The 25,251-nt window shown below is 36.9% G+C and overlaps 1 protein-coding gene across 1 annotated transcript in view; it reads left to right on the top strand.

Moving 5' to 3' along the window:
• Gc (GC vitamin D binding protein) overlaps positions 1-24,823 on the top strand; it is a 31,737-nt gene extending 6,914 nt beyond the window's left edge. Inside the window, exons 2-13 of the mRNA XM_042678202.1 lie at positions 3,361-3,430; positions 4,303-4,435; positions 6,572-6,783; positions 7,888-8,020; positions 8,458-8,552; positions 11,736-11,865; positions 14,271-14,473; positions 17,188-17,317; positions 17,791-17,888; positions 19,379-19,511; positions 22,755-22,807; positions 24,677-24,823. Of these exons, the coding sequence (XP_042534136.1) occupies positions 3,361-3,430; positions 4,303-4,435; positions 6,572-6,783; positions 7,888-8,020; positions 8,458-8,552; positions 11,736-11,865; positions 14,271-14,473; positions 17,188-17,317; positions 17,791-17,888; positions 19,379-19,511; positions 22,755-22,790 (1,373 nt within the window). The 3' untranslated portion in view covers positions 22,791-22,807; positions 24,677-24,823. The remainder of the gene's footprint in view (positions 1-3,360; positions 3,431-4,302; positions 4,436-6,571; positions 6,784-7,887; positions 8,021-8,457; positions 8,553-11,735; positions 11,866-14,270; positions 14,474-17,187; positions 17,318-17,790; positions 17,889-19,378; positions 19,512-22,754; positions 22,808-24,676) is intronic.
• Positions 24,824-25,251: the final 428 nt, after the last annotated feature.

Below are 25,251 nucleotides of genomic sequence, written 5' to 3'. Positions count from 1 at the left end.
GAGAAAAATGATTAGATATTGATTAGAGATTGTCTTTTGGTAAGAATTTTATTATGACTTAATATTTTAATTTTGACCTTTCCTATTCTAAAGTCGAGCTCTTTAGTAAATGAGGAGCATTCTAATCTTCAGTACCATCTAATACCATCAATGATTAATGAAAACTTTCTGTCTTACTGACCTTTTAAACTTGTTACAATATCCAGCTAGGAAACTAATCAATAAATTTTAGAAAGTGAACTGGACCTGAAAGTTATCTATCTTCTTTCCCTGACCTAGTTTTCGGGATAATGGTGCTGAATACTGAATGTGTGAGTTTTTTTCCCATCCTGGCATATTCAATCTTCCCAGAACTGTATATGTTAAAGAGGAGACAATATCTTGGGAATAAAACCATGTGACAGTAGTTATTGTCATAACCTTTGAGATTACTTTTCCAATATTAGAAGACATGAAGGTAAATCACCAAAAGATGAAGCCATTTAGAAAAGAAACTGGGTCACTCTTCAAATTTTTAACCATTTATCAAAAGGAATTGGCAGGTCATTTCCTGGACTTAAATACATGGTGAATGAGAGAAGTACACTGATTGACTTCCATGTGCCCAGCCAGTGACACATGTAGTAGACATGTTGAACGAATGGGTGTCAGCTATTCTGGGAGAATAGCTATTCCCTGCTGCTTGAATGGACTAAAGACTAGCTCATACAATTTTTCTGTTCATCCTTGAATACCTTAAAAAAAGTCCTAAGTTCTTTTTAACCCTGAAACGACAGCTTTGTTTAAGTCATGAGGATATGTCTGGTTGTATTTAATACCCAACAATCCATCCGTTCATTGAAAGGTAAAGCTATTCTTTCCATACAGGAGTACTTGAAACATGTGGTAGGAAAGATGGAATTGGACATTTCTCTATTTTTCTCTATCTACTCCTTATTTTTCACCTTCTCATTCTCTGAGATGTTTCTAGAATGTCAAAGGCTAACAAGGAGGGAGAAGCTAGCAGGAGCGGTATCAGTTAGTGAAAAGGAATACCATGAGCAGTACAGCAAGCAACTATCATTCTTTTGATTATGAAGATGTGCAAAGCTGGTATGTTCTCTTAGCTGATTCTTTACTATCATTCCCAGAAATTTCACATACTCATCTGGCATCTTAGCACTCCCTTGAGGACTCTGATTTCTAGGTTATCTCCCTCTACACAGAAGGATTTCATTCTTGGATACTCTCCAAATAACCTTTGCTGCTTGCTCTCCATAAGATCTATAGGCCACACCACTACTTTCCATCTTGGACCTCTTCTTTGTTCTCCAGGCTGCTTACCTCTTTCAATATCTCCAATCTGAATCAGACACCTGTTAATATTGTACCCCAAGATCCAGATACTACCGATCTAGGTCATTATGTGGTTTCTTTTTAAAAGAAAGGCTAAGTCCTTACTAGCTATGAGGGGAAGTGCTTTCCGACTTAATATGTTTACTATACTAGCAATTTGCCATACTAACAACTCTCTTAAAAAAAAAAAAAAAAAGAATGACATTGCCCCATTTGGAAATGGAAAGACTTAGAAAAAAATTGTATTAAGTGAAGTAAGGCAGGCCCAAAGAAACATAGGTCCCATGGTTTCCTTTATTTGCAATAATTAATATATATCTAGGACAAGCAGAAAAGATCAAAAGCTATGTACATATGACCATATAAGATGATGTTAAGTGAAATGAACCCCAAGACAGGGACACAAGTTCTTGCTATTGTTTTTAATGTGCCTATAATGTACTATGTGATTTTTTGTTGTTGTTTCTTTGGTATGTTCCTCCCTCATGGTATAACCCCTGTTTTCACTACATTTGATTTCAGTGCCCTGCATCTTGTATATACATTGTTCTAATTTGGGGAGGAGAAGGGAAAAAACGAAGTGCTTAAATAGGGATGCAGGTTGACCCATTTTAACAATGAGATGTACAAGACGCTATGTTGAAATTGAACTTTACAACTTGTGGAGGGAGGAGTTGGGGAGGTGGAGAGGAAAGGGATGGTAGGGGAAATACAAAGGCAGAGGTAACAATGCTCTATAAGAAATGTACTCATTACCTTACTCATGCAACTGTAACCCCTCTGTATACTATTTTTACAATAAAAAAGTATAAAAAAAGAAAATGAGAAAAAGCCTACTTGTCTAATTTCCATCTTTTCTTCAACTGAATAGCCGGCCTTCCCTTATGGGGTCTAAGGTGGCACCCCTCACTCATACACCTCTCAAGAATTGCATTAGTGAAGCTGACCTTATTTTGTAATGGAAAACCTTTCCACTTTTTGCCGTTGTTATTTTGCCTGTTGAAGCTTAGGTTAAACTGAGACGATGAAAAGGAGGAAGAGAAAGAAGAGAGAGGAAGAGGAAAGGAAAAGAAGGAGAGAAGGGGAAAGATGAAGAAAGGGAGACAAAATAAAGAGAATAAGAGAGAAGTGAGAGAAACCAAAGATAGAACAACAGAAAGGGAGAGGAGGAAGGAAAGGAGAAAAAAGAGAAAAGGGAGAGTAAGAAAGAAAAGAGAGAAAGAAGAACAAGAGGGAAAGAGGGAAGGGAGAAGAGAAAAAAGAGAGGAAGGAGGAAGGAGGAGAAGAGAGGTGGAGAAGGAGAAGCATGGAGAACCTGAAAGATGATGTTCATATAAACATATTCTTATTCGCTAGCTGACACATATTCGTTGACCTACTTTCAATATCAGTTCACTTTCTCTTGTTTTTCCTATTGTCTAATTAAATTAACTATAAAAATCATGACCTATGGATATAATTTTTTAGTTATTGTTGGTGTTATTAATTGCTTTTGTTTTTCAGATTCTTCTGTCTTTTAGGGCAGGGGCAAAAGAGGGGCATCAAAATGGAGGGAAGAAGGGTGAACCAAAACAATCAAGATATTCAATATACACTATGTAAAAAATGAACTATTCAACTTGCAGGCAGGGATGAAAGGGGGGAAACTGGGGGAAAGCGAAGGATGGGGTGACATTATAAAAAAAGAAGAGTTATACTCATCACCTGACTTATAGAATTGTAACCCCTCGTATAACACTTTAATAATAACAATAAAATTATATTTTTAAAAGTATAGCCTACAGGGGCTGGGAAGGTGGCTCAGTGGTAGAGCGTTTGCCTTGCATGCATGAGGCCCTGGGTTCGATTCCTCAGCACCACATAAGAAAAAAAAAAAAGTATAGCCTACAGAGAGAAAGACATTACCCAAATATAATACATATAGATATTGAGAAAATGCCTTTTCTAGTACAGATCAGATGAATGATTACATTATACAGATACATTAAAAGGGAAAAAATACACTTTCCTATTTTTGGTTTCTAGGTCGAGATTATGAAAAGGATAAAGTCTGCAAAGAGCTTGCCATGCTTGGAAAAGAGGACTTCAGATCTTTGTAAGTGTGCAGGATTTACCTGTTCAGTGCCCTTGATTTGTTGACCTTGAACAAAACCAAGGCAGGTTCATTTCTATTCAGCAAGGAAGGCTGAATACAATGAAGAAGATAGAGCATCAGGAGCATAGAGGTGTCAGGCAAATATCAGTCAAAGTTTCCCATTAGTGCAGTAACCATAGAATTCATCACTAGAAAGTTTACAGATGAGTTTAGAGTGAATATGTACAGTACAATGGTATATTCTAGTACAATGGCAAACAAAGGAACAGATTCTTCTGGGAAGGTTCAAAGTAGAACTCAATCTGGTTTGATGTTATCACCAAACCAATTTCTACTGTTTACAAGTAAATTTGCCCCCAACAACAACAAAACATTCATTTTAATGTGATATTTTTTTCAGGTCAGTCAAAAGTTTTTTCAAAAGGAATATATTTTAAAGATGTATTTAAGGGGTATATTGGAAACATTCCATTTTTTACCATTTATTCTATAATTTATTTTTAAAATTTTTAGCAAAATATAAAATTATCTTTAAGCAGTTGTACAGAAGGGTTCCAACTCAATGTGTCAATTTATGAATACAATGCATCTTGATCAAAGTCCTACCTTCCTCTGTTCTCCCAACCTTACCACCCCCTCAAGTGGACATCTGTTTTTTAATATGTGTTTTTATTTGTTTGCAAACTAATCTGACAACTTGAATGCCCTCTGTACCTTATTCTAAGGTTTTATGATCATTCACACATATACAAAAATCAATGACAACATATCCTTGTGAAACATTCCATTTTAAAGTGTAATTTTAATAGATGTCAAAACCTGCAAAACAAATGAGATTCTAAGTAACACACTGACTTGCATCCTCCCCCCAGAGCTCTCGTCTTATACAGCAGAAAATTTTCAAGAGGCACATTTGAACAGGTCAGCCAGCTTGTGAAGGATGTTGTCTCCTTGACTGAAGAATGCTGTGCAAAAGGAGCTGACCCTGATTGCTATGACACCAGGGTAAGTGCCCTTGGCTGCCATCTCTACGGTGGCTCAGAGAAGAAGGTCTTTCTAGGAAATTTTGGGCTCCTCTCTACCTATGTTTGGATCTCAGGTTTATTTCAATGAAGTGTGCCCATTTAATTCATGATTTTTACAAGCTTCAAAGAAGAAAACTGGATGAAAGTTTACTTACTGACTAAAAATGCTTGGCAAAGTAAGAAGAGGGTGTAGGATTTAAATTGAGATTTGCCTCTAAAATCCATATAATTTCTATCGTCACTGTAAATAGGAACCTTACACATATATCAACTCATGGATTTCTTAACTTTAAAGCATGCTTCTTCATTTAAAAGCCTGCCTGTACCTTTATCACTAGGTTAGAACTGGTACTGCCAGCTCCAGGATAGTTTAGTATTGGCCTTAAATTGTTTGGAGGATTCAAAACTTTCCCTATGTACATATATGAGGTTCTGGATTTTTTCTTCTACAGTTTACATATATAGAAAATTTGAGGTTCTGAAATGGCAGGGTGCTATGTACAGGAAATAACTGAAGAGGTGAAAGCTGGATAGATTCAAAAATTCAATAATGCAGCTGACCTAACACAATGATAAATGTATTTTACTAAAGGCAAATCAGTCTGCCTTCTCAAGCCTCTTTGTTCACAGATCCAGTGCTCCAAAAGTCTAATGCGCACAGCTTATAGACAATGAATATGCTTACCCATTAATTTCTTTATTTGACCCTTATTAACTTTCCAAGAGATTTATAATCATTTTACTCCACCACCAAGTTTATAAACACCTGTCATTTCATGTGGTCAAAACACATTGGTATTTAATGTCTATTTTCCATTTCTATTTCCTGATGTCTATCTCGATCAGATATGCAATCTATGTCTAAAATTCTGGAGCTAAAGAAAGAGAATTGTCATTTTTTGCATGATACCTTCCTTTCTCATGTTTATTACCAATTTTTGATTTTTTAAAAAACTTATCAAAACTTTTAACCCTTTACTTTTATTTCATCATTTTTTTAAAAAAGAAAAACTGAAAAACTGCCAGGGAAATAAATGAAAAGGCAAACAGCGATTGATGGAAAAGGTGTAAAAAAAAATTAAGGTTAAAGTTTTAAGTTCTGAAAGCCTAATGTAAGGTAGGTATGAAAGGAAATGAAAAGTTGGTTGACATTCTTCATTCTTCACACTGATTCTCTTAAGCGATAGGAAAGGTTTTTATATGCATTACCCCAAAAAGATGACTAGCATTTAAAACAACTATAAGGATAACACTTATTTTTTCACACATACTAAGTAGTTTTTCCATGATGACTATTACTCATCTTTTTTTATAGGATATCTATTTCTTTTCTACAGTTGTATCTCAAGGATCAATGTATTCTAAAAATAATATCCTGTTGCTGAAATTTAATTCCTATGCTGGTACTTCCTGCACTCACCTGTATTGGAGTATCAGTGTTGAAGTTGTAATCCACATTGGTTTTCAATTTATGCAGTACCTGAGGATAAATCTTTGGAAGAAAAAAAGAGACCTTATTTTTAACCTTGTGGATCAGAATTGCTTAGTTGTATAATACATGCATTCTCTGTTTTTCTCATACCCTATAAATAATTCTTGTGCAAAAGCATATTCTGGAATTGTTCAGTTAGATGCAAACCGAGGTAGAAGGCTAAAGCGTGTCAAGAACCTGCTCATCTATGAAGGGAAGACAGGAGGGACAGGAAGCTTCTCACACCTCATGACTAACTGTAGCAGAAAGCAAGGGAAGATTGTATTGCAAGCGCCTGCAGCACTTTGTCCAGTGACTCATCTTTGGAGATGCTAAAATCCCCATGGAGATATACCAGCTAAGGTTTAACAATTTAATGATTTCAATCAGAAACAGGGGCTATGTAGAAATTCTGTGTTTTGATCTTCTTTTAGAAGAGTTGTGTATTGATGCAAATCATCACATACTTCCTATAACCATATAACTTTTCTTGTTCAAAAATCACACCACAGAGCCTTCACATGGACACGAGTACTGGTTGAGAGTTTGCATTATGCGCTAAGATAGTATACTGAATGGAGAAATTAACGCCTGGAAATTTATGCCATCTCCCCTCCCCGCTTTATTCTCCTTCTCTTATTCCAGACCTCAGAGCTGTCTGTGAAGTCCTGTGAAACTGACTCTCCTTTTCCAGCGCACCCCGGAACTTCGGAGTGCTGCTCCAAAGAGGGCCTGGAGCGGAAGCTCTGCATGGCCGCCCTCCATCACCAGCCACAAGAATTCCCCACCTATGTGGAACCAACCAATGAGGAAATCTGTGAGGCGTTCAGGAAGGATCCAAAGGGATTTGCTGACCAGTAAGCTCTTTTCATTATCAGCAGAACCTGTGGCTATTAAAAACATCTGACACGAATCTAATCGAATCCCATACTCTATGCAAAGACCTTGGTAGCAACTCAGATGTGTACAAATAATAAATAATGGGAATTTGACTCTCACCCATCTTATCTCTCTGTTAGTGCCGGTTGTTGAGAGATTAGAACAACTACCCCAAGCTCCCATCACTAGCTTTAGTTCCGTCATCTGCAGTGGAATCAACTGGATCTTCTATTCACCAGTCTATCTTCACATACGCCACAGCCCCTGTTGCGACTCCCATTATGTTGGGGAGCCTTGTGTACTCCGTACAATAAAAGCAATTTTACTCTTGTGCACATTTTAAAAGTTTGCCAATCAAGCATAGAAATGAAGACACTTTTCTTCCCATGCTTACACATCTTCAGAAGCAGCATATCAACATGATAGATGCAACTGTGAACTTCTTATTGTTCAATGTGCACAAGGAGCCAGATTATGCTCTGATTATGCTAGTCTTAGAAGGTCATGGAAAAAATGGAGGCAAAATCAATTCATAATAATGAAAAATTGAACTTCAGAAAAACAATACCCTTCAAAATGATCATAAATTCATTAAAAAAATCGGTTGGTTTGACTATTCCTATAAATTTTCAGAGATTTTTGTTACCATATCGAGTCTCAGTAAGCCCCATAGGGACAGTTTAATTCTAACAATTAAAATGATTCTCTTAACAAATAAGTGAACTTGTACAGTCATCATCTAGAATAGTAAGCAGAGGTAGATAATGAATAGTAAACCCCTAATTACCTTCACTGGAATTTAACAGCTACTATAGATGATATGCTTGGCTAGACACTGAGTGAATAAAAGAGCAAAAAGTCTTTCTCTTCAAGAAGATCCCATAGGATTAAAGAATCTATATTTAATATGGACATATTTCTTTAAAGTTTTAGTATTATTCTTCTCTAAATCCTTAGTAATTCTTAGACATTAAAACTATAAATTAATATAACACATATTCTTCAAAATCCATCAAAATACTTAGAAAAATTGGCTTTGCTTTCCTACAATGTTTTGACCAATTCTGTTTTTCTCCCCACAGATTTTTGTATGAATATTCCAGTAGTTATGGACAGGCTCCTCTGCCACTTTTAGTCAGTTATACCAAGAGTTATCTCTCTATGGTAGGATCCTGCTGTACCTCTGCAAACCCAACTGTATGCTTTCTGAGAGAGGTAGGTTCTATTGTGCTTGTTACACAGTTACATGCTTCTTTTCTCTTCTTGTAATGACATTCCTTTTTAAATGATGGTAGTAGTTGAGGTTTTGCAAAAGTTTCTAAAATGTCTCCTTGCATTTTATTCTGTAAGCTTGTGCACTGTGTGTGTGTGTGTGTGTGTGTGTGCATGCACACACTCATCTCCACTGGGGCTTGAACTCAGAGTCTAGGCACTGTCCCTTAACTGATTTTTTTCTTATGTGGTATTAAGAAATCAAACCTAAGGCCTTATGCATGCTAGGCAAGCCCTCTACCACTAAGCCATATTCCCAGCCCTTCCTTAGTTTCCTTTGCTCAAGGTGGGCTTTCTACTGCTTGAGCCACAGTTCAAGTGTGCTTTTTCCAGTGGCTCTTGATCATCTATCTAATGACATTCTATTACTTATTTTCTAGAGACTCCAGATTAAACAATTATCACTTCTTACCAGTATGTCAAATCGAGTCTGTTCACAATATGCTGTTTATGGAAAGGAGAAATCGAGGCTCAGGTAAATATTAAGTGTTATGATCATGTTTAGAAGTTTTGTTCTATACTATCTATTCCTCACATTAGAGTTCCTTAAAGTATTAAAAAATGAAAACACACACCATAGTCTACTGAAACACTCTATTGACATTTCCTTTAGTCCTTCTTTTAGTTTTTCCTTTTCATTGAGATAATGTGTTTGCCAAGTTAAACATGGGATTTTATATCAAACTGTATCTAGGGCTTAAGGGTAGAGTGCTTGCCTAGCATGCATGAAGCCCTGGGTTTGATTCCTCAGTACCACATAAACAAAAAGCTGGAAGTGGCACTGTGGCTCAGGGACAGTGCCAGGCCCAGAGTTCAAGCCCTAGGACTGGCAAAAACAAACAAACAAAAAAACTAATTGTATCTATTAATTAATTGTTATCTGTACTTGCATTAGGGCTGCTCCAAAGAAGTAGTGTTTGATGTGAACAAAGATTAAGACACAAAATATTTCTGCTACATTCTAACAAGAAAAAAAATAGAAATTTCCTCAATGTCTCCCAAATAGAAAATATTCAAATTATAATACACACATACAAAAGAACATCAGTCTGTCAGAATTATGAGCATTTAACTAAAAGCACAAAAACTGCTAACAGGAATCAAATAATATAGGATAAGTAGAAAGCCATTCTGTGTGGCTTAGAAGATTTAATACTATTACAAAGTCCATACTACTCAAAGAAATCCGCAGAATCACAGTATTTCTCTCAAAACCCAAATAGGGTGTTAGACATGTCTGCCACTATCACAAACACCTGAGATAATCAGCTTATAAAGAGAAAAGGATTATTTGAGACCATAGCTTTAGAGTCTTCAGTCCACAATTAGTTAGTCCCTTGCTCTGGGCCTGTGGTATAACATCATGGTAAGAACATGGGAGAGAACAAACTGTTCATCTTATTAAGCTGGGGCAAAAGAGAAAAAGAGGGAGGTACCAGGGCTCCACTACCCTCTTCAAAGCATCCCCCAGAATATAAAGATACCCCCTGATATGTGAGCCTCATCTGTTAAAGGTTGCACCACCTTCCAATACTACTATCCAACATCAAGCACTTAACACATAAGCCTTTAGAGGCAGTCCTGATCCAAACTACAGTGCCATCCTGAAACAACGAGGGACTTTCAAGGGATTCCAAATAGCCAAAACAGTCTACAAAAGAACAAGTTGGAGGTTTAAAACTTCCTGATTACAGAAGATACTGCAAAGCAACAATCATTAGTATGATGTGATACTGGCATGAAGGCAGAAATATAAACCATAGGGAGTAAGTAGGAAGTGCAGAAGGGAACTCTTGTTTGTGTGGCCAAGTGATTTTCAACAAGATTACAAAGACTACACAACAGAGAACAGGCAGTTACTGCAACAAATAGTGTGAAGAAAATGGAATTTCATTTGTGAAAGAATTAAGTTAGAACCTTGTACCATATACAAATGTTCATTCAAAAATAGGAGAAAGGACTAAATAAAAAATCTAAAACTATAAAATGACCTAGAAGAAAACACAGAGTAGAAGCTTCAGGTTGCTGGGATTTGTCAAGAATCCTTAGATTTGACACCAAACAAAAAGGAAGAAAAGCAAAAATAAACAAATGGAACTACATCAAAATATTAAATTTCTGGTTAAAAGAATCAATCAACAGTAAAAGTCAATCTATAGAATGGGAGAAAGATTTGCAAATCATCATGTCTGATCATTTTCAGAATGCATAAAGATCTATAACTCAACCACAAAAACAGAGATAAAATGAACAAAGGACTTGAATAAACAGTTCTTCAGAGAAAATATGAAAGATGTTCAATGCCACTAATCATAAGAGACATGCAAAGCAAAACAATAATGAGCTATTACCCACACCCATTAAGATAGACACTGTAAAAAACAGGAAATAGCAAATATTGACAAGAATACAGGGAAAAAATTAGAATATTTGTGCACTATTAGTGGGAATGGAAAATATCTCAATCATTTAAAAATTTATGGATTCCTCCTAAAATTTAAAAATAGAATTACAGTAATGACCCAGGAATTTTTCTTCAAGTCCTATAGGCAAAAACTGGAAAGCAGCTCTCCAAAAGGTATTTCTAATGCTGTATTCATCACTGCATTATTCCCAATAGCTAACAAGTGGAATCTGTTGTGCATTGAGAGATGAATGGATAAACAAAACATTGTATACTTATATAATGGAATATAGCATGGTCTTTCAAAAGACAACCCTGGCTAGCTTTGGAAGAGCACCTTGTAATCCCAGCACTCAGGAGGATCATAAATTTTGTCCCTTATTACAACATAAATCTGTTAGATTAATAATACTGAGAAAGTATATTCAATAGCATTTCTGTTATAGTCAGCGAAAGAACAAATGAGAATCAAAGGACAAATCCTAGTCATGTGTGTAAGTCTTATAAATACTTAAGAAGTTTTCTACACAGGAAGCATCTGCATTTACTAGCATTGGTGTATAGAGCTATACTTGTTCCATTACTTTTTAAAAGAGCTCTTTAGTTCTTTATTCAACTCAATACTTTTTCTTTCTTTCTCTCTTTTGTGGTAGTGGAGTTTGAACCCAAGGCTTCTTGTACTCGCTAAACACGCACTCAATCATTAGAACCACACCCCCTGCATTATCAACTCTTACTTTGCAATTTAAGTACCAAATACCAAAGGAAAAATGCATTGCCACAGCCAGGAAAACATAGAAGAACCTTGTTTAAAACATTATCCCAAGTTAAAGCTAGAGAAAATACACAGTGAAGCAGAAACTTGGCCCTAATGTACAGAAACTCTTTTTACCTCTAGTTTTTAACTTCATCTTTTTAAAAAGACTTTTGAGAGGCCACAAAAACAACTTGATCTCATGAATACAAAGATGAAAGTGCTTTCTTCCTCACTGTCTTAGACCCAACATTTTAAAGGCATGCTTTAACTACATAGACCTGGTCAGAAGAGAAACTTCATTTACATACTGAAATGTAGAAATGATTCATTGAGGATGTTGAATTTGGGGTTTGTGGGTTTGGCTTACAAGGTCAGATATATTTCATGCATCTTTTGTGGCCAGAGTTAAAACTACAGAATTCCTTTAGGCAGTGCGTTTACGATGAAATCAAGAAAACTAAGAATGCAAGCTAACAAATTCATCTCAAACTATTTAGTCACCTCATAAAACTAGCTCAAAAAGCACCTGCTGCTGAACTAGAGCATGTTTTGCCACTAGCTGAAGATGCTACTAACATCCTTGCAAGATGCTGTGAATCTACCTCTGAAGACTGCATGGCTAAAGAGGTAAGGCCATTACCATGTGGTCAGACTTGCTGAGTGCTGAGGAATGTGGACTGATTGGCAGGCATTTTGCATATGTGTTATTGTAATGATTCTTACATGCATCTTTAATATGTATATATATATATAGAGAGAGAGAGAGAGAGAGAGAGAGACAGTGTGTGTGTGTGTGTGTGTGTGTGTGTGTGTGTGTGTGTGTGTGTGTGCTTATACTATGGCTTGAACTCAGGGCCTCACACTCTTATTTGGCTTTTTCACTATTTCAGCCACACCTCCACTTCTGGCTATTTGCTAGTTATTTGAGATAAATCTCAGACTTTTCTGCCTGGGCTGGCTTAAGTAAGTGATCCTGAGAGCTCCACCTCCCTACTACCTAGGATTATAGACATCATTCACCAATACCCAGACATAAATAAATAAATACCTATATTTTATGCCAGCCTTAGGGCTTGAACTCAGGGCCTGGTACTGTCCCTGGGCTTTTTTTTGGGGGGAGGGGTCCAGTCGTGGGGCCTGAACTCTGGGCCTGGGTGCTGTCCCTCAGCTCTTCAGCTCAAGGCTAGCGCTCTATCACTTGAGCCACAGCACCACTTCTGGTTTTTTTCTTTTTGCTTATGTGGTGCTGAGGAATTGAACCCAGGGCCTCATGCATGCAAGGCAAGCACTCTACCACTGAGCCACCTTCCCAGCCCTCTCTGAGCTTTTTTGCTCAAGACTACATCCTGCATTTTTGGTGGGTAAATTGGAGGTAAGAGTTTCAAGGACTTTCCTGCCCAGGTTGGCTTCAAATCCTGATCTTCAGATCTCAGATTCCCAAATAGCTAGGATTACAGGCATGTGCAACAGCACCTGGCCATAAATGTATTTTTTAAATCCAATTTACAGAAGAGGAAATAGATGAACAATGGTAAATAATTTGAGTCCAAAAGAGTGACAATCAATATGCCATAATTAGATTACTTGATTCCCAGACTTTGCACTACCTGTGCTGTAGAGTATCTGTTAACAAACAGTATAGTTAATTTAATTATAATTATAATTAAGCATATTTTTAATTTGGATGCAATTTAAACCTCAGTTCTTCAGTCACATTCTAATGCACAATACTATTAGCAGTGCAGATAAATGTCATTATTGCCTGAAGTCTTATTAATGCTGCAACCTTTATACGATTGCAGTGTATTGATGCTTTTATTATACATTTTGTCATTTGATAGGCACCTTGAATTTTTCCTTCATCTCCAATTTGTGTGATTCTCTCACATAGAAATAAATTTGAAGACCTACTACTATAGCTGAGGATCAGCTTCCAAGATCCCATTGCCCATTTTATTAAGAGATACATTGAGTTTCTTGCTGTTTCTCCTTCAAAAGTACATGACTGTATTCATATGTTTTATCTATAATCATACATAATGCCTAAACAGAACTCTGTTGCATATAACTGTTGCTTACATTAAAAACCTATCTCCCCGATATATCAGATTTTTATTTAATTAATCTTCTTCTTATAGTATTAGGTTGCTTTTTTTTGAGGGGGGGGTCCGGTCAAGGGGCCTGAACTCTGGGCCTGGGTGCTGTCCCTCAGCTCTTCAGCTCAAGGCTAGCACTCTACCACTTGAGCCACAGCGCCACTTCTGGCTTTTTTCTTTTTGCTTATGTGGTGCTGAGGAATTGAACCCAGGGCCTCATGCATGCAAGGCAAGCGCCCTACCTCTGATCCACCTTCCCAGCCCTAGGTTGCATGTATAAAATTTTAAGTAATACTGTGCTTTATCACCTTCTGGTAAGGTCTTCTGGTAAGGTCTTAATCCTGTATTTTCTAAGTATAAATTCTTACAAATGAAATCATATTTCAGATACAAAAAAACATAGTGTGCATTGACAAATTTTCTTCCCAAATATTAAATCAATTTACTTTTTCTCCCAGTGCCGGGAGGGTGGGGATTGAACCCAGAGCTTCATGAGTATTGGACAACCGCTCTGGAGGTACTAGAGTTTGAACTCAGAAACTTGCACTTGGCAGGTAGGCCCTCTACCACCTGGGCTGTGTGAGGACCCTTTTTTGCTTTGATTCCTTTTCAAATAGGGTCTCATGCTTATCCTTAGGCCAGAATGTACCATGATCCTCTCTTGATGGCAGGTGAATGCTACAGCACCGAGAATTTCATGGTTGAAATAATGAAATTTAGCCTGGGCTGGCTTTAAACCAGTCTCCCAATCTTTCCCTTCCAAATAGCTAGACTTAAGGCATCACCATACCTATCTCCAATTTTCTAATAGCATTCACGTTGACTTTTATAAACATGATGCCAGAGCTTGTATGCCTTATTGTTTTCTTAAAAACTCCAATAAGGAAACTAACCACACACAAATACACCAATAAATTGCACTATTCTTTTTTATAGCTGCCTGAATACACAGTAAAAATCTGTGACAACTTATCCTCAGTGAGTGCTAAGATTAAAGACTGTTGTCAAGAAAAGACACCCATGGACATTTTTGTGTGCACTTACTTCATGCCAGCTCTCCAACCAGCCCAACTGCTACCTGTTAAGTTGCCTGTAACTCAAGACCTGTGTAATCAACAAAACACCAAAGCTGTGGCTCGGTAGGTAGAGGTGCTGTGAAATATATTCCTGTTTTGTTTTCACCTTGACCAAAGGAATCTCACTACCAGCCAGATTGTGAGAAGGTATATAAGTTAGGAGAAAAGTATACATACATTGCTTGTAGCTGGAAAAGTAGATTGATAGCAAAACCTGCCAGACAACAATATGGAGAAAGCAGAGCTACAAAGAATGAGGAAATAAGGATGAGATGTGACATCACATGCTTTCAGGAAACAGAAAAGGAGACCCACTAATCAGAAAACCTTCCAATTTTCACTATTTAACCCTAGGCCAACCTCTGTAATGAGGAAGATGGCTCAAGCAGCCCAGATGGCAGACATAAACTAAAAATACTGCCTTCCACATGACATGTCTATGCCAGAGGCTCTCCTTCTCTACCATATGTCTTTTCTAATGAACTTTTCTATCATCTTTACTTATGTTTGCATCTTTCCTGAATTCTCTCGCCAGATGCAAGTACCAAGGTTGTTTAGCTACTCTAAACTTTCTACTAACAGACTTGGTGCATTGGCCAGGAACTTAAACACTATGTTTGCTTCTGATTTGGACTTAATCATATGGTAATATATTTGGTATTGTGACTTTCAAATGGCTACATTAACATCCACCTTAAACTCAAGCAAAGTTTTCTTTACAATTTTGTTTTTGTGGACTTTCAGTATCATATCATATAGCATGGTGACTGAAATGTTATTATTAACTAGTTTCATTTTATTACTTGTAATAATACTATGTCACAAATCAATAGCCTAAACTTATCAAACTTGCAGAAAGTAACTATTTGGTACAAATGAAGCACAACCAAGATAGAATCATTTTCTTGAAAGTAGCAATATTCATGCCATTGAAAGATAAAAAGAGATTAGCTAGACTTTAGCAGTTCACGCCTGTAAATCCTAACTACTTAGAGGTGGCGATCAGGGCGATCAGAGTTTGAAGCTGCCTATAAAAAAAAGATCACAAGACCTCATCTCAACTATTAGCTAGTGTTACTGGCAAAGACCTGACATCCCAGCTATGAAAAAAAGCATGAATAGGTGGATGTTAGTCCAGTCCAGCTTGAGTATACATGCAAGATACTATCCGAAAATTTACCATAGCAAAAAGAGCTGGGAGTTAGCTGCTGGCGCCTCACACCTATAATACTACCTACTTAGAAGGCTGGGATCCGAAGATCATGGTTCAAAGCTATCCCTGACAAAAAGGTACCCATGAGACTCTCATCTTCAATTAGCCACTCAAAAAATGAAGTGGAGCTGTGGCTAAAAGTAGTAGAGTGCTAGCCTTGTGCAAAAGTGCTCAGGTACAGTGCCCAGGCCCCAAGTTCGAGTCCACAACTGACAAAAAAAGAGTTGAGGGTGTGGCTCAACTGATAGAATGCCTTTGAGTCCAAGGGCCTTTGAGTACAATCCCTAGTAACACAAAAGAGACACACACATAAAGAGAGAATAAAAGGAGAGCAATAGTGAATTTTTATTTTGTTTTTTTGTTTTCTGTTTTCTTCTAAATATTTTAACAAGGGTTTATTCTTAGTGTAATAGGCTACTTACTTAGGGAGAAATGAAGGAAGAGCAAGAGAGAGAGAGAGAGAGAAACATTTCTGTTTCCCTTGCAGAAAATGTAAGTTAAAGGCTCCAATGGCAGCTGTTATCTGCTGCCTTTATTCTTTTGAAGCTGGGAGAATGTATGTAGTCATGTGATCCAGCAACCTCCAATCAGTAGACAGTGGCTTTGGGTGGCCAAGATGGGTGCTGCATATAATAATAAAATATGGAGATGTTTCTGGGCCCACCCAAACCATAAGACAATAGAGAGTTTGGGGACTTCTTTTCCCCAGGTTTGCTTCCCAGATTTCTGTCTCTATCCCTTTACAGAGAGTTAGTAGACTTTTACCATTTCAAAGGAGTGGACAGATCAAAATAGACTCCCTTAGATCTCACAGTCCTTGTAACTTAGCACCCGAAAGTATGGTGAGAGGGCACATGAATTGCTCTTTCCATTTGCTTCTGATTGTAACTTCTAGGTTGTCCCTTCTTATAGCTGTTTAAAAAATAACATAATTTTCCCATCTTTTAATCCATCTTCAGCTATCTATCCTGACTCATTTTCCTATTAAACACTTTGGTTCTTTGCATCTTAAAAGGGAGGAAGAGAACAGATGGCCCATCTCAGTAACTGCTCCATGCGGATAGGGGACTATTATTGGCTCTGCAGAATGGACTGTTGGCCTGCATCCCATTTCATATAACTGAAAAAAGAATTGAATACAACACGAGGGAAAAAAAAGATTAGTCAAACTGTTTGTTGTTGTTTTTGTGTTTTACAAAAAGCTGCCTAAAATATTTAATAGATGTTATGCATAGGGTCAATTGTTTTACACATCAAGGGTAGGTCCCATATGAACTTGAATTCACAGGTTTTTATATAATTTATAAATATTCATTACACTCTTCCAAACAAGCAACTTATGCTTTAATGAAAAGATTATTCCTTTTGAAAGCAAGTTTTTGCAGCATTGTACTTTGACAAAATATTGTCTCATCCAAATCCCATTGAAATGGAGGTAATTTGGGCTCTCTTTTTAAATGAAGATCCACAAATCGGGTACTCTGCCATTGTACTAGGTATGTCCTGCTTGTTAACATGAACATACACCTTAAAGGATATGGTCTCCTTTTCTCTCTGATTCTAGGTACACATTTGAGCTAAATAAAAGGACGAATATTCCAGAAGTGTTCCTCAGCAAAATACTTGAGCCAACCCTGAAAAGCCTCAGTGAGTGCTGTGACTTACAAGACGCCAGCACGTGTTTTAATGATAAGGTACCTGGTCCATGACAACCACGTAGGTCAGAAGTGAAACCTCTTGTATTACTGATGTATTCCAATTCCCAAGAAAATTGGAACTCCAGTTCATGGGCAAACCCTGTCCCACTGCCTGCTTTTCTGTGACCTATAAGTACAGAATGGAAATACACTTTTAATGGCTGGGGGGGTGGGCAAAAAACATCAAAAGGAGTTTAAATTTCATGATATATGAAAATTAAGTGAAATTCAAATTCAGCCTTCATATTTAATTTGAACACAGCCATCCTAATTGTTTATACACTATTTATGATTGCTTTTGTATACAGTGAAGTGGTTCTAAACAAGAGCATCTAATGACCTTCAGAGTCTATAATATTTACTATTTGGACTTATACAGAAAAATGCCTACAGTAACTAGGACTCAGAATTCTTGTTTAACAATCTCTTACAACAATGTTTCCAAACAAAATATGTAATTTCTTTTACAGAACCCTCAACTGACAGTGGTACTAAATTCTTTCCTTGGAAAGGTACATGAACTATGTGCCGATTATTCAGAAAACACATTTACGGAGTACAAGAAAAAGTAAGATACTTGTTTTGGTTGTAGTCTCCAAATATATTAATACCATGTATCTAGTATTATGATTTAAAGGTATAATTGGAAACTTAGGCTGTGCTAAGCAAAGAACAATAAAAGGAGGTTAGATTACAAGAGTTTAAAAAGTAGTCAGAATTAAATATCCATATCAAAACCCACTGAGATCTATTCTGGGGGGGAGGAATCTATCTGGTGTACAATTAGAACCTAGACAAAAAATAGCAAGTACAGAAATTTGTCAGCAGGGACTTGATTCAAAATGGCAACAAACACATAACTTATAAACAATTTTTATCAAAGTGTTCTGTGACTATTACTATAAATATTGAGAAACTATGAAACTACTGAAAAATATTATCTAGCTTCACTACATATTGCCTGACAAAAAGACCTAAACTTTTTTTCTTTTTTTGTCGGTCATGGTGTTAAATTCTGGGCCTGGGTGCTGTCCCTCAGCTCTTCAGCTCAAGGCAAGCACTCTATCACCTGAGCCACAGTGCCACTTTTGGTTTCTTGGTGGTTAATTGGAGATAAAAGTCTTTCCTGAGCTAGCTGGCTTTGAACCTCGATCCTCCGATCTCAGCCTCCCAAGTAGCTGGGATTACAGGAGTGAACCACCAGTGCCTGCAAGACCTAAACCTTTTATCTGATATAGTGTTAGTCATTCCCTTTAAGTTGAAAGTTTTATCAGTTAAGAGGAGAAAGCATTTCTTTATAATAGGCATTTCTTTATTAATACTACATAATAACAAAAGACACAGTATTTTGGGGGAGAGGGATATCTTCATTGAGAAGTTGTATAATTTCCATTTAAATTTATTTAGTCAATGTCTCAGATCCATTTCAAATCATCTTGGACAAGCGGGGCCTCAAGTAAGCACAAATAGTAATCCACAATAAGATTTTCTGAAGAAATTTCCCCAAAGAAAGACATGTCTTCCAGTGACCTCCATGAAGTACCTTAGAACGTTCTATAAGAACATGAAAATTTATGAAACTTCAGTTTGAAATAGTTCTTTCTCAGTTATCAGAAATCTGACCAACGGTGTGATCTAGAAGAGTATTACAGAGACAGTCTTAACCACCAGTTTTGAGTTGTAGAATTTCATGGAAGAACAATTGAGACATGCCACCAACCCTTACAGGAAATGTTTTTAAGTTGCTTTTACTCTAAAACTGAAGAGAAGGGGAAAGGAAATCATTCATGTTGAAATAATAAGCAAATTAGAGGGAAACTTTCAGTTCAGCTGCGATTTCTGTTTACTTTGAGGATGCAGAATGAAGCATCGATCTCGCTTCACAATTTCAGATTGACTCTCCAAAAATCATCCGCAGAGTTAGACTTTTCTTTAGAATAGCAAGTATTTCTGGTTTTATTTTATTTACTCTGTGAGTTATGAAGGGGCCTGTCACTTTGTTTTAGCTATGTTTCTAAAATACACCTGTAACACCTTACATATGAAATGATCTTTCAGACTCACAGAGAGACTAAGAGCAAAATATCCTGATGCGATGCCTGATGATTTGGAAGCGCTAGTTCACAGAAACTCAGACTTCGCCTCCAAGTGCTGCTCCATGAACTCACCTCTGCTCTACTGCGACTCTCTGGTAGGTAACCTTTTCATCACTGCAGAATATTGGAAGAGCTAATGCACTGCGTTCTTTCTTTCTATTGAAACCTGTTATGTGATAAGCATCTCATGTTGCTCTTGTAGCTTTCTTACCTTAGAAATGACATGGTCACTTAAGAACTAACAGAAATGGAATGAGCAAAAGTGATGGAGAAATGAGTCCAATCAAGGCACATTGTATGCACATAGGAACATGTCAACTAATATGTGCAACTAGTTGATGTTGTGGGAAAAATAAGAAACCAAGGCATTACCAAATCTGTAAAATGTTGTAAGAAACAAAAGTGTGAGTACAGATAGCTATGTACAGTATTTTTTTAGTCTGTAGATGGTAACCTATTCACAGCTTTTAATAAACAAAAGAATACAGTAGAGAGTCCATCTAACATAAATACTGCTTCAGGAAAATTCTATCTTGAACATAGGTATGTGTGTCTATGTAGATATATTCATATGCATGCAAATAGGCAGGTGAGTTGATAAACAGAATGCTTTTAGAAAAATGAGATCATACCATAACTTTCATTTTAACTATAAAAATATTTTGGTTTTGTATGATGCAAGAAAAGAAACTCAGCTGAGGAATTTGTGAAGGTCACACCAATATTCTTTACCATAGCAGTTTATTTTTAGAGTTAAAAATATTTTAATATTAAAGTTGTGAGTTTAATATTAAATGTGAGACATTCATAATTGTGATTTTTTCTTTTAAAAATGTTTTGGCTCCCAATTCAGAAATATAATGAAATTTGAACTCTGATACATCTTTCAATTTTCCTCTACACCTCATACTTCAAGGGAAAAAAAACCAACCACATCCATGCTAGTTGATTATGTCTTTCAGTACATAGAGACTTGTGATATAGGAAGCAGAATATTAATAGTTTTGGATGCCTATGTTTATAGAATAACCTAAAACAACTCTATATGTTAAATGCCATTTAATTTCCCTCTGTAACTGTTGAACAAGAGAATTTATGTAATATTGGGAAATCGTAAGCTTATTCTAAGTTGGTCTGTTCCCCTCTGGATCATGGTCTTCAGACTTCATTTGGCTAATAATGAAAAAGGCTAAGTTTCGATAGCAAGACTACTACTATTGACTGAAAATTGAAATTACGTTTGTTCAAACAGCAGAAGTTCACCAGATTGGAAGTTTGTCACTCTGAACTCCATCTATCTCTCTTCCTTGGAATCTTTCTCCATCTATTATACTTTCTTTTTTAATTTCATTGCTTTTTTTGTGCTCACAAAATATCCCTCTCTTCCTTCAATTCCTTTCTCCTTCTTTCATGTGCAGAACTGGTTAAGGTAGAGTCTGGTAAACTTTTGCCTTGAATGGCCTGGAACCAAATTCCTTCAGATCTCTGTCCCTCAAATAGCTAAGTTTACAGGTTTGTGCCACCCAGCCCAGCACAGTGGCATTTTTGAGAGAATAGAGTATCTTCTGATTTCTCATTCTTCTTTGTAATTTCTCAATCTTTTGCAGTCTAGCTTCTGATAGTACCATGATACCATCAACAAGTTTATACCACTAGTTTCCCTCTTGCTAAACCTAACAATGTTAATTAGTCCATAGTAGAATTATGTGCAAAACATTTAATACTCAAAACTATCCTTGAAACAGTTTCTATAGCATCTATGTTAGCATTTACTACTCTTTTGGGCCTATAACGTGTTCTTATTTATCTTATCTTTTCCTCCTCCTCTACCCTTTTATTGAACTTCTCTTTCCAGTATTTTGTCCTTGCTCTTCAACTCCATGATACTACATTTTCCTGAGTGTTCTTGCACTCATGCTTTTAATGTGCAAGTGTCTACCTCTCCTTTTATCACCAGACTTATCAGCCAGTTCTCCATGCGGACTTTTATATGATTTCTTGTCCTATTAGAAGTATGACCAAAGTCTTTCTCCTAAAACCTCCTCTTATGTTTCCCAAATGTCTCAACAACACCTCATTCCACCCATTGTCCCCCCAGATAAAAATTTAATGATATTTAACTTTTCCTTTTTACATACACACACACATACATGTGCATACACACATATCCTATCAATTCTAATGCCTCAATACATCTCAGTACTCTACCTATCATCTACATGTGCATTTCCTAATTTTGGATTGCAATTTCCCAACTGGGACATACTCTGGCCTATCCACTGTCCATCTTAATACTGAGATTAAAAAATAGGCAAAGGTAGATACAGTATCTTTATATCCAAATTTATATAACATGCCTTTATATTAAATAAATATATGTATCTATAAATAAATATGTGCTTATATTAAATAAATATATTTATATAATAGTTATTAATAATTGTGTAATGAATATTTAAATACCTTTATTAAATGAATTCATTTATACAATACTTAATAATTATAATTTAAGAAAAATGTGTTTTGTGGATGTCCTTTTGTTTATTTGATTCTACGTTGAAGTTCAATTTTCAATTGGATGGTTTTTAACATCAAAAGATTTTGGATACTTGAGTCTCTTTCCTGTCTGACCTCTAGCGCTATTTCTTTTTCTTTTTTGGGGGGGGCTCCGGTCATGGGACCTGGGCGCTGTCCCTCACCTCTTCGGCTCAAGGCTAGCGCTCTACCACTTGAGCCACAGCACCACTTCCAGCTTTTTCTGCTTATGTGGTGCTGAGGAATCGAACCCAGGGCCTCATGCGTGCAAGGCAAGCGCTCTACCACTGAGCCACCTTCCCAGCCCCTGTAGCGCTATTTCTTGTGCATTCTTCCAAGGTTCTCCTGAACCACTTATGCTCTTTCAGTCCCATTCTTAAACTTGGTCTGACCTCAGAGCCTCTGCTGATGCTCACTGAGCCTGCTCTCCTCACCCATAGGTTTTGGGGAGCCGTTCAGGTATCACCACCTCCAGGAACCCTTCAGCACTCAAGCTTTTCTGTTAGGCCATCACATTTTCTATCTACTCCATAATTAGCTCTTACTAAATTCTATTGTCCTTTTTTCTCATTTATTTTGTCCCCACAGACTAGAAACTCTTTAAGAGAGGGGACAATGTAGAGCTAACTAACTGTGGTGTATAGCCAATAAAACTGCAATGTAAAATCACATTTTGGCAATACTCTCATCATAAGACTCTCTCTCGTTCTAAGCAAGGTTTCAGATGCATATCTTCTGGATGATCTCATAGTCTTCGAATAAAATGCTTCATAAATCACAGAGAGTGCCACTTTTGCTTTCAGATTGATAATGAAATGAAAGACGTCCTGCAGTTCTGATGTGTATAGTATCTTTGGTAAGTACATTTTTAAACATGTAACACCAAAGACTCCAGCATTATATACTGCATTTAAAAAAATCACAGCCAACAGAGGAGATTGTACTCAAGTTATTTATCCTACTTATTATCAATTCAAATGCATTCACGATTGAGAATATAAAGCATCTAGACAACTTGGCTGTTTGTACACAGTCAACATCTGACATGTTTAGGACTAAGTCCACATTTACTGGTCACATAATAACTTCACATCGAGGCTAATAATACCATAAAGATCATTTAAGGAATAATAATATTGAGGCCAGACTGGGCAAAACTAGCAAGACCATAAGCAAAAAAAGGGATGTTGAGAGCTGGAAGCATAATCAAATGGTAGGTCACTTGCCTAGGAAGCCTGCATGAGGCCCTAGGCTTAGTCACCTTACTGTTAAACAATAGGATAAAGACACTAGAGTCCTGGTTCTAAAACACAAACCAGTGCATTGTAGTTTCTGCGTTCTAAGGAGAATTGTGGAATTCTGTTGAACCCAGATTCATCCATTATCTGTAGCATTGCCCCCAGGTCTTCATTTATGATTCCAGACTAACTGCTGAGTACTTTTCCCTCATATAAACTAGCATTTCTACCACATTCTAAGACATTTCTTCTATGATTTTTCCCTCCCTACAATAATCGAATAAGCATAATGCCATTCCTAAAACTGCTAATCCAACTTTGGTTGGCCATATTTTTTTTTTTCAATCAAAGCCTGTCTTGCTTAGAAATTTGAACTTGTAGACACTGAATCCTTTTGCTGTTTGGTGATCTGATCCTTAGGAACATGGCCAGTTTGTGCCTTGTATAATCAACAGTTTCGTGTGCTTTACTTTTAACTAAAGTGTTATTATAAGCTTTAGTTGTCACCTTGACAAGATCCAACTTTATGCCCATTAGAGAAGGAATTACTCAGGGCCAGTCATTTTTACTTTTTCTTTTCAGGCTTGTATTGTAGCGTTGCCTGAATTACCATGAGACAGAATTTTCCACACCATGTAGGACCAAGCTGGGTGAAAAATGTTTTAGAGACCAGATTCACATCAGGCACAGGCAGCTCACAGTGTGAGAGAAACATGAAACCAAGAGAAACAGTAAGGAAGAGAACTACATATTCAAATCTTTCATCTCATCCTCATTCGAAGGCATAAACTTATGAACACAGTAAAATAGATGTTTTTGCACTGGGCTAGCAAAATTCAATTTTTAAAATAAGTAGAAATGCATTTGCTATAAGTATGATGCTATTTTGTTTATTTTTATTTTTCAGCTTTAACTGGAGTTTGAACTCAGGGCCTTGTACTTGCTAATCAGGTGCTTTGCCACTGAGCCATCCCGTCAGCCCTGTTTGGCACAATTATTTTGCAATAGAGTTTTACTTTTTGTCCAGCCTGCACCAAGACCTCAATTCTCCTATTTTGCATCTCACCATAGATGGCATAAGAGTTATGAACCAACACATCTAGCTCCTCCTGTTGAGCTTGAGTTTTATAGGTTCGCTTTGTTTGTTTTTGCCCAGGTTGACCTGAAACTGCAATCCTCTAGATTCCAGCCTCCAAAGTAGGTGGGATGAAAGGCGCTTTATCACTATGCCCATAGGGAGTGTCTACAAACTTGTTGCCTGGGCTAGCTTTGAACTGTGATCCTCTTGATTTCATTTCTCCAAAGAGGTAGAACTAGAGGCATAAACTATGTCCAGCAATAATTTGATTTTTTAAAAAAGGGGGACAAGTTTATCTGTGGCATAACCATAAAGTAGCATGATTTTACTTGCAGCTAGTAAGAAGCATTATCATTGATGTCCATTAGCTGCTTTTCCAACATGTCACTAATTGCCTTTTCTCTAACAGACCTAGAGCTGAAACTATCCCAGGGAACGACATCTGATGGCCCAAACTAAGCAAAACCACTGAAGCTTCTAGTGAGATTACTTAGATACTCCCTACCTCTTCCACCTATAACATGTGCATTCAACGGTCAGCATGATGATCTCCTCTAAAAATAAATTGAAATATAATGCAAACTCTAAACTCAATTGAGAATGGTGTTGATCTTGAGGACTGCACAAAGATGTGATGGTAGGCAGCTTCAACTGCGCAAGCTATCCTCTTTTCTAGCTCTCTACTGATTCTGAAAGACTCAGAGCACTAGGCATGCACTTTATGATCCTAATGAGTGTTCACATCCATTCTGATTGTTACTCAGGATTAATAGACATCATTAAGGGAAAGCTAGTCTGCCTTCTATTGTGAACAGCCTGGGATATCTCATGTCTCAAAAAACAGAGCAAAACAAAAACACTCTCTTGCTTTCAGCTGAGAGTGCTAGCACTAATTAAGAACTATCTATTTTGCAAAAAGGAAAGTCTTTGTGGCTTTCTTGTTTGCTAAAAACTCTTAAGAGCAACTTACTGAGATAAAATTTT

This window comes from Dipodomys spectabilis, unplaced genomic scaffold, assembly GCF_019054845.1.
Source record: "Dipodomys spectabilis isolate Male_0828 unplaced genomic scaffold, ASM1905484v1 ptg000043l, whole genome shotgun sequence".
Classification (NCBI taxonomy): Eukaryota; Metazoa; Chordata; class Mammalia; order Rodentia; family Heteromyidae; genus Dipodomys; species Dipodomys spectabilis.
The sequence above is the reverse complement of the archived record's forward strand: the minus strand, read 5'-3'. Positions and strand labels throughout refer to the sequence as shown.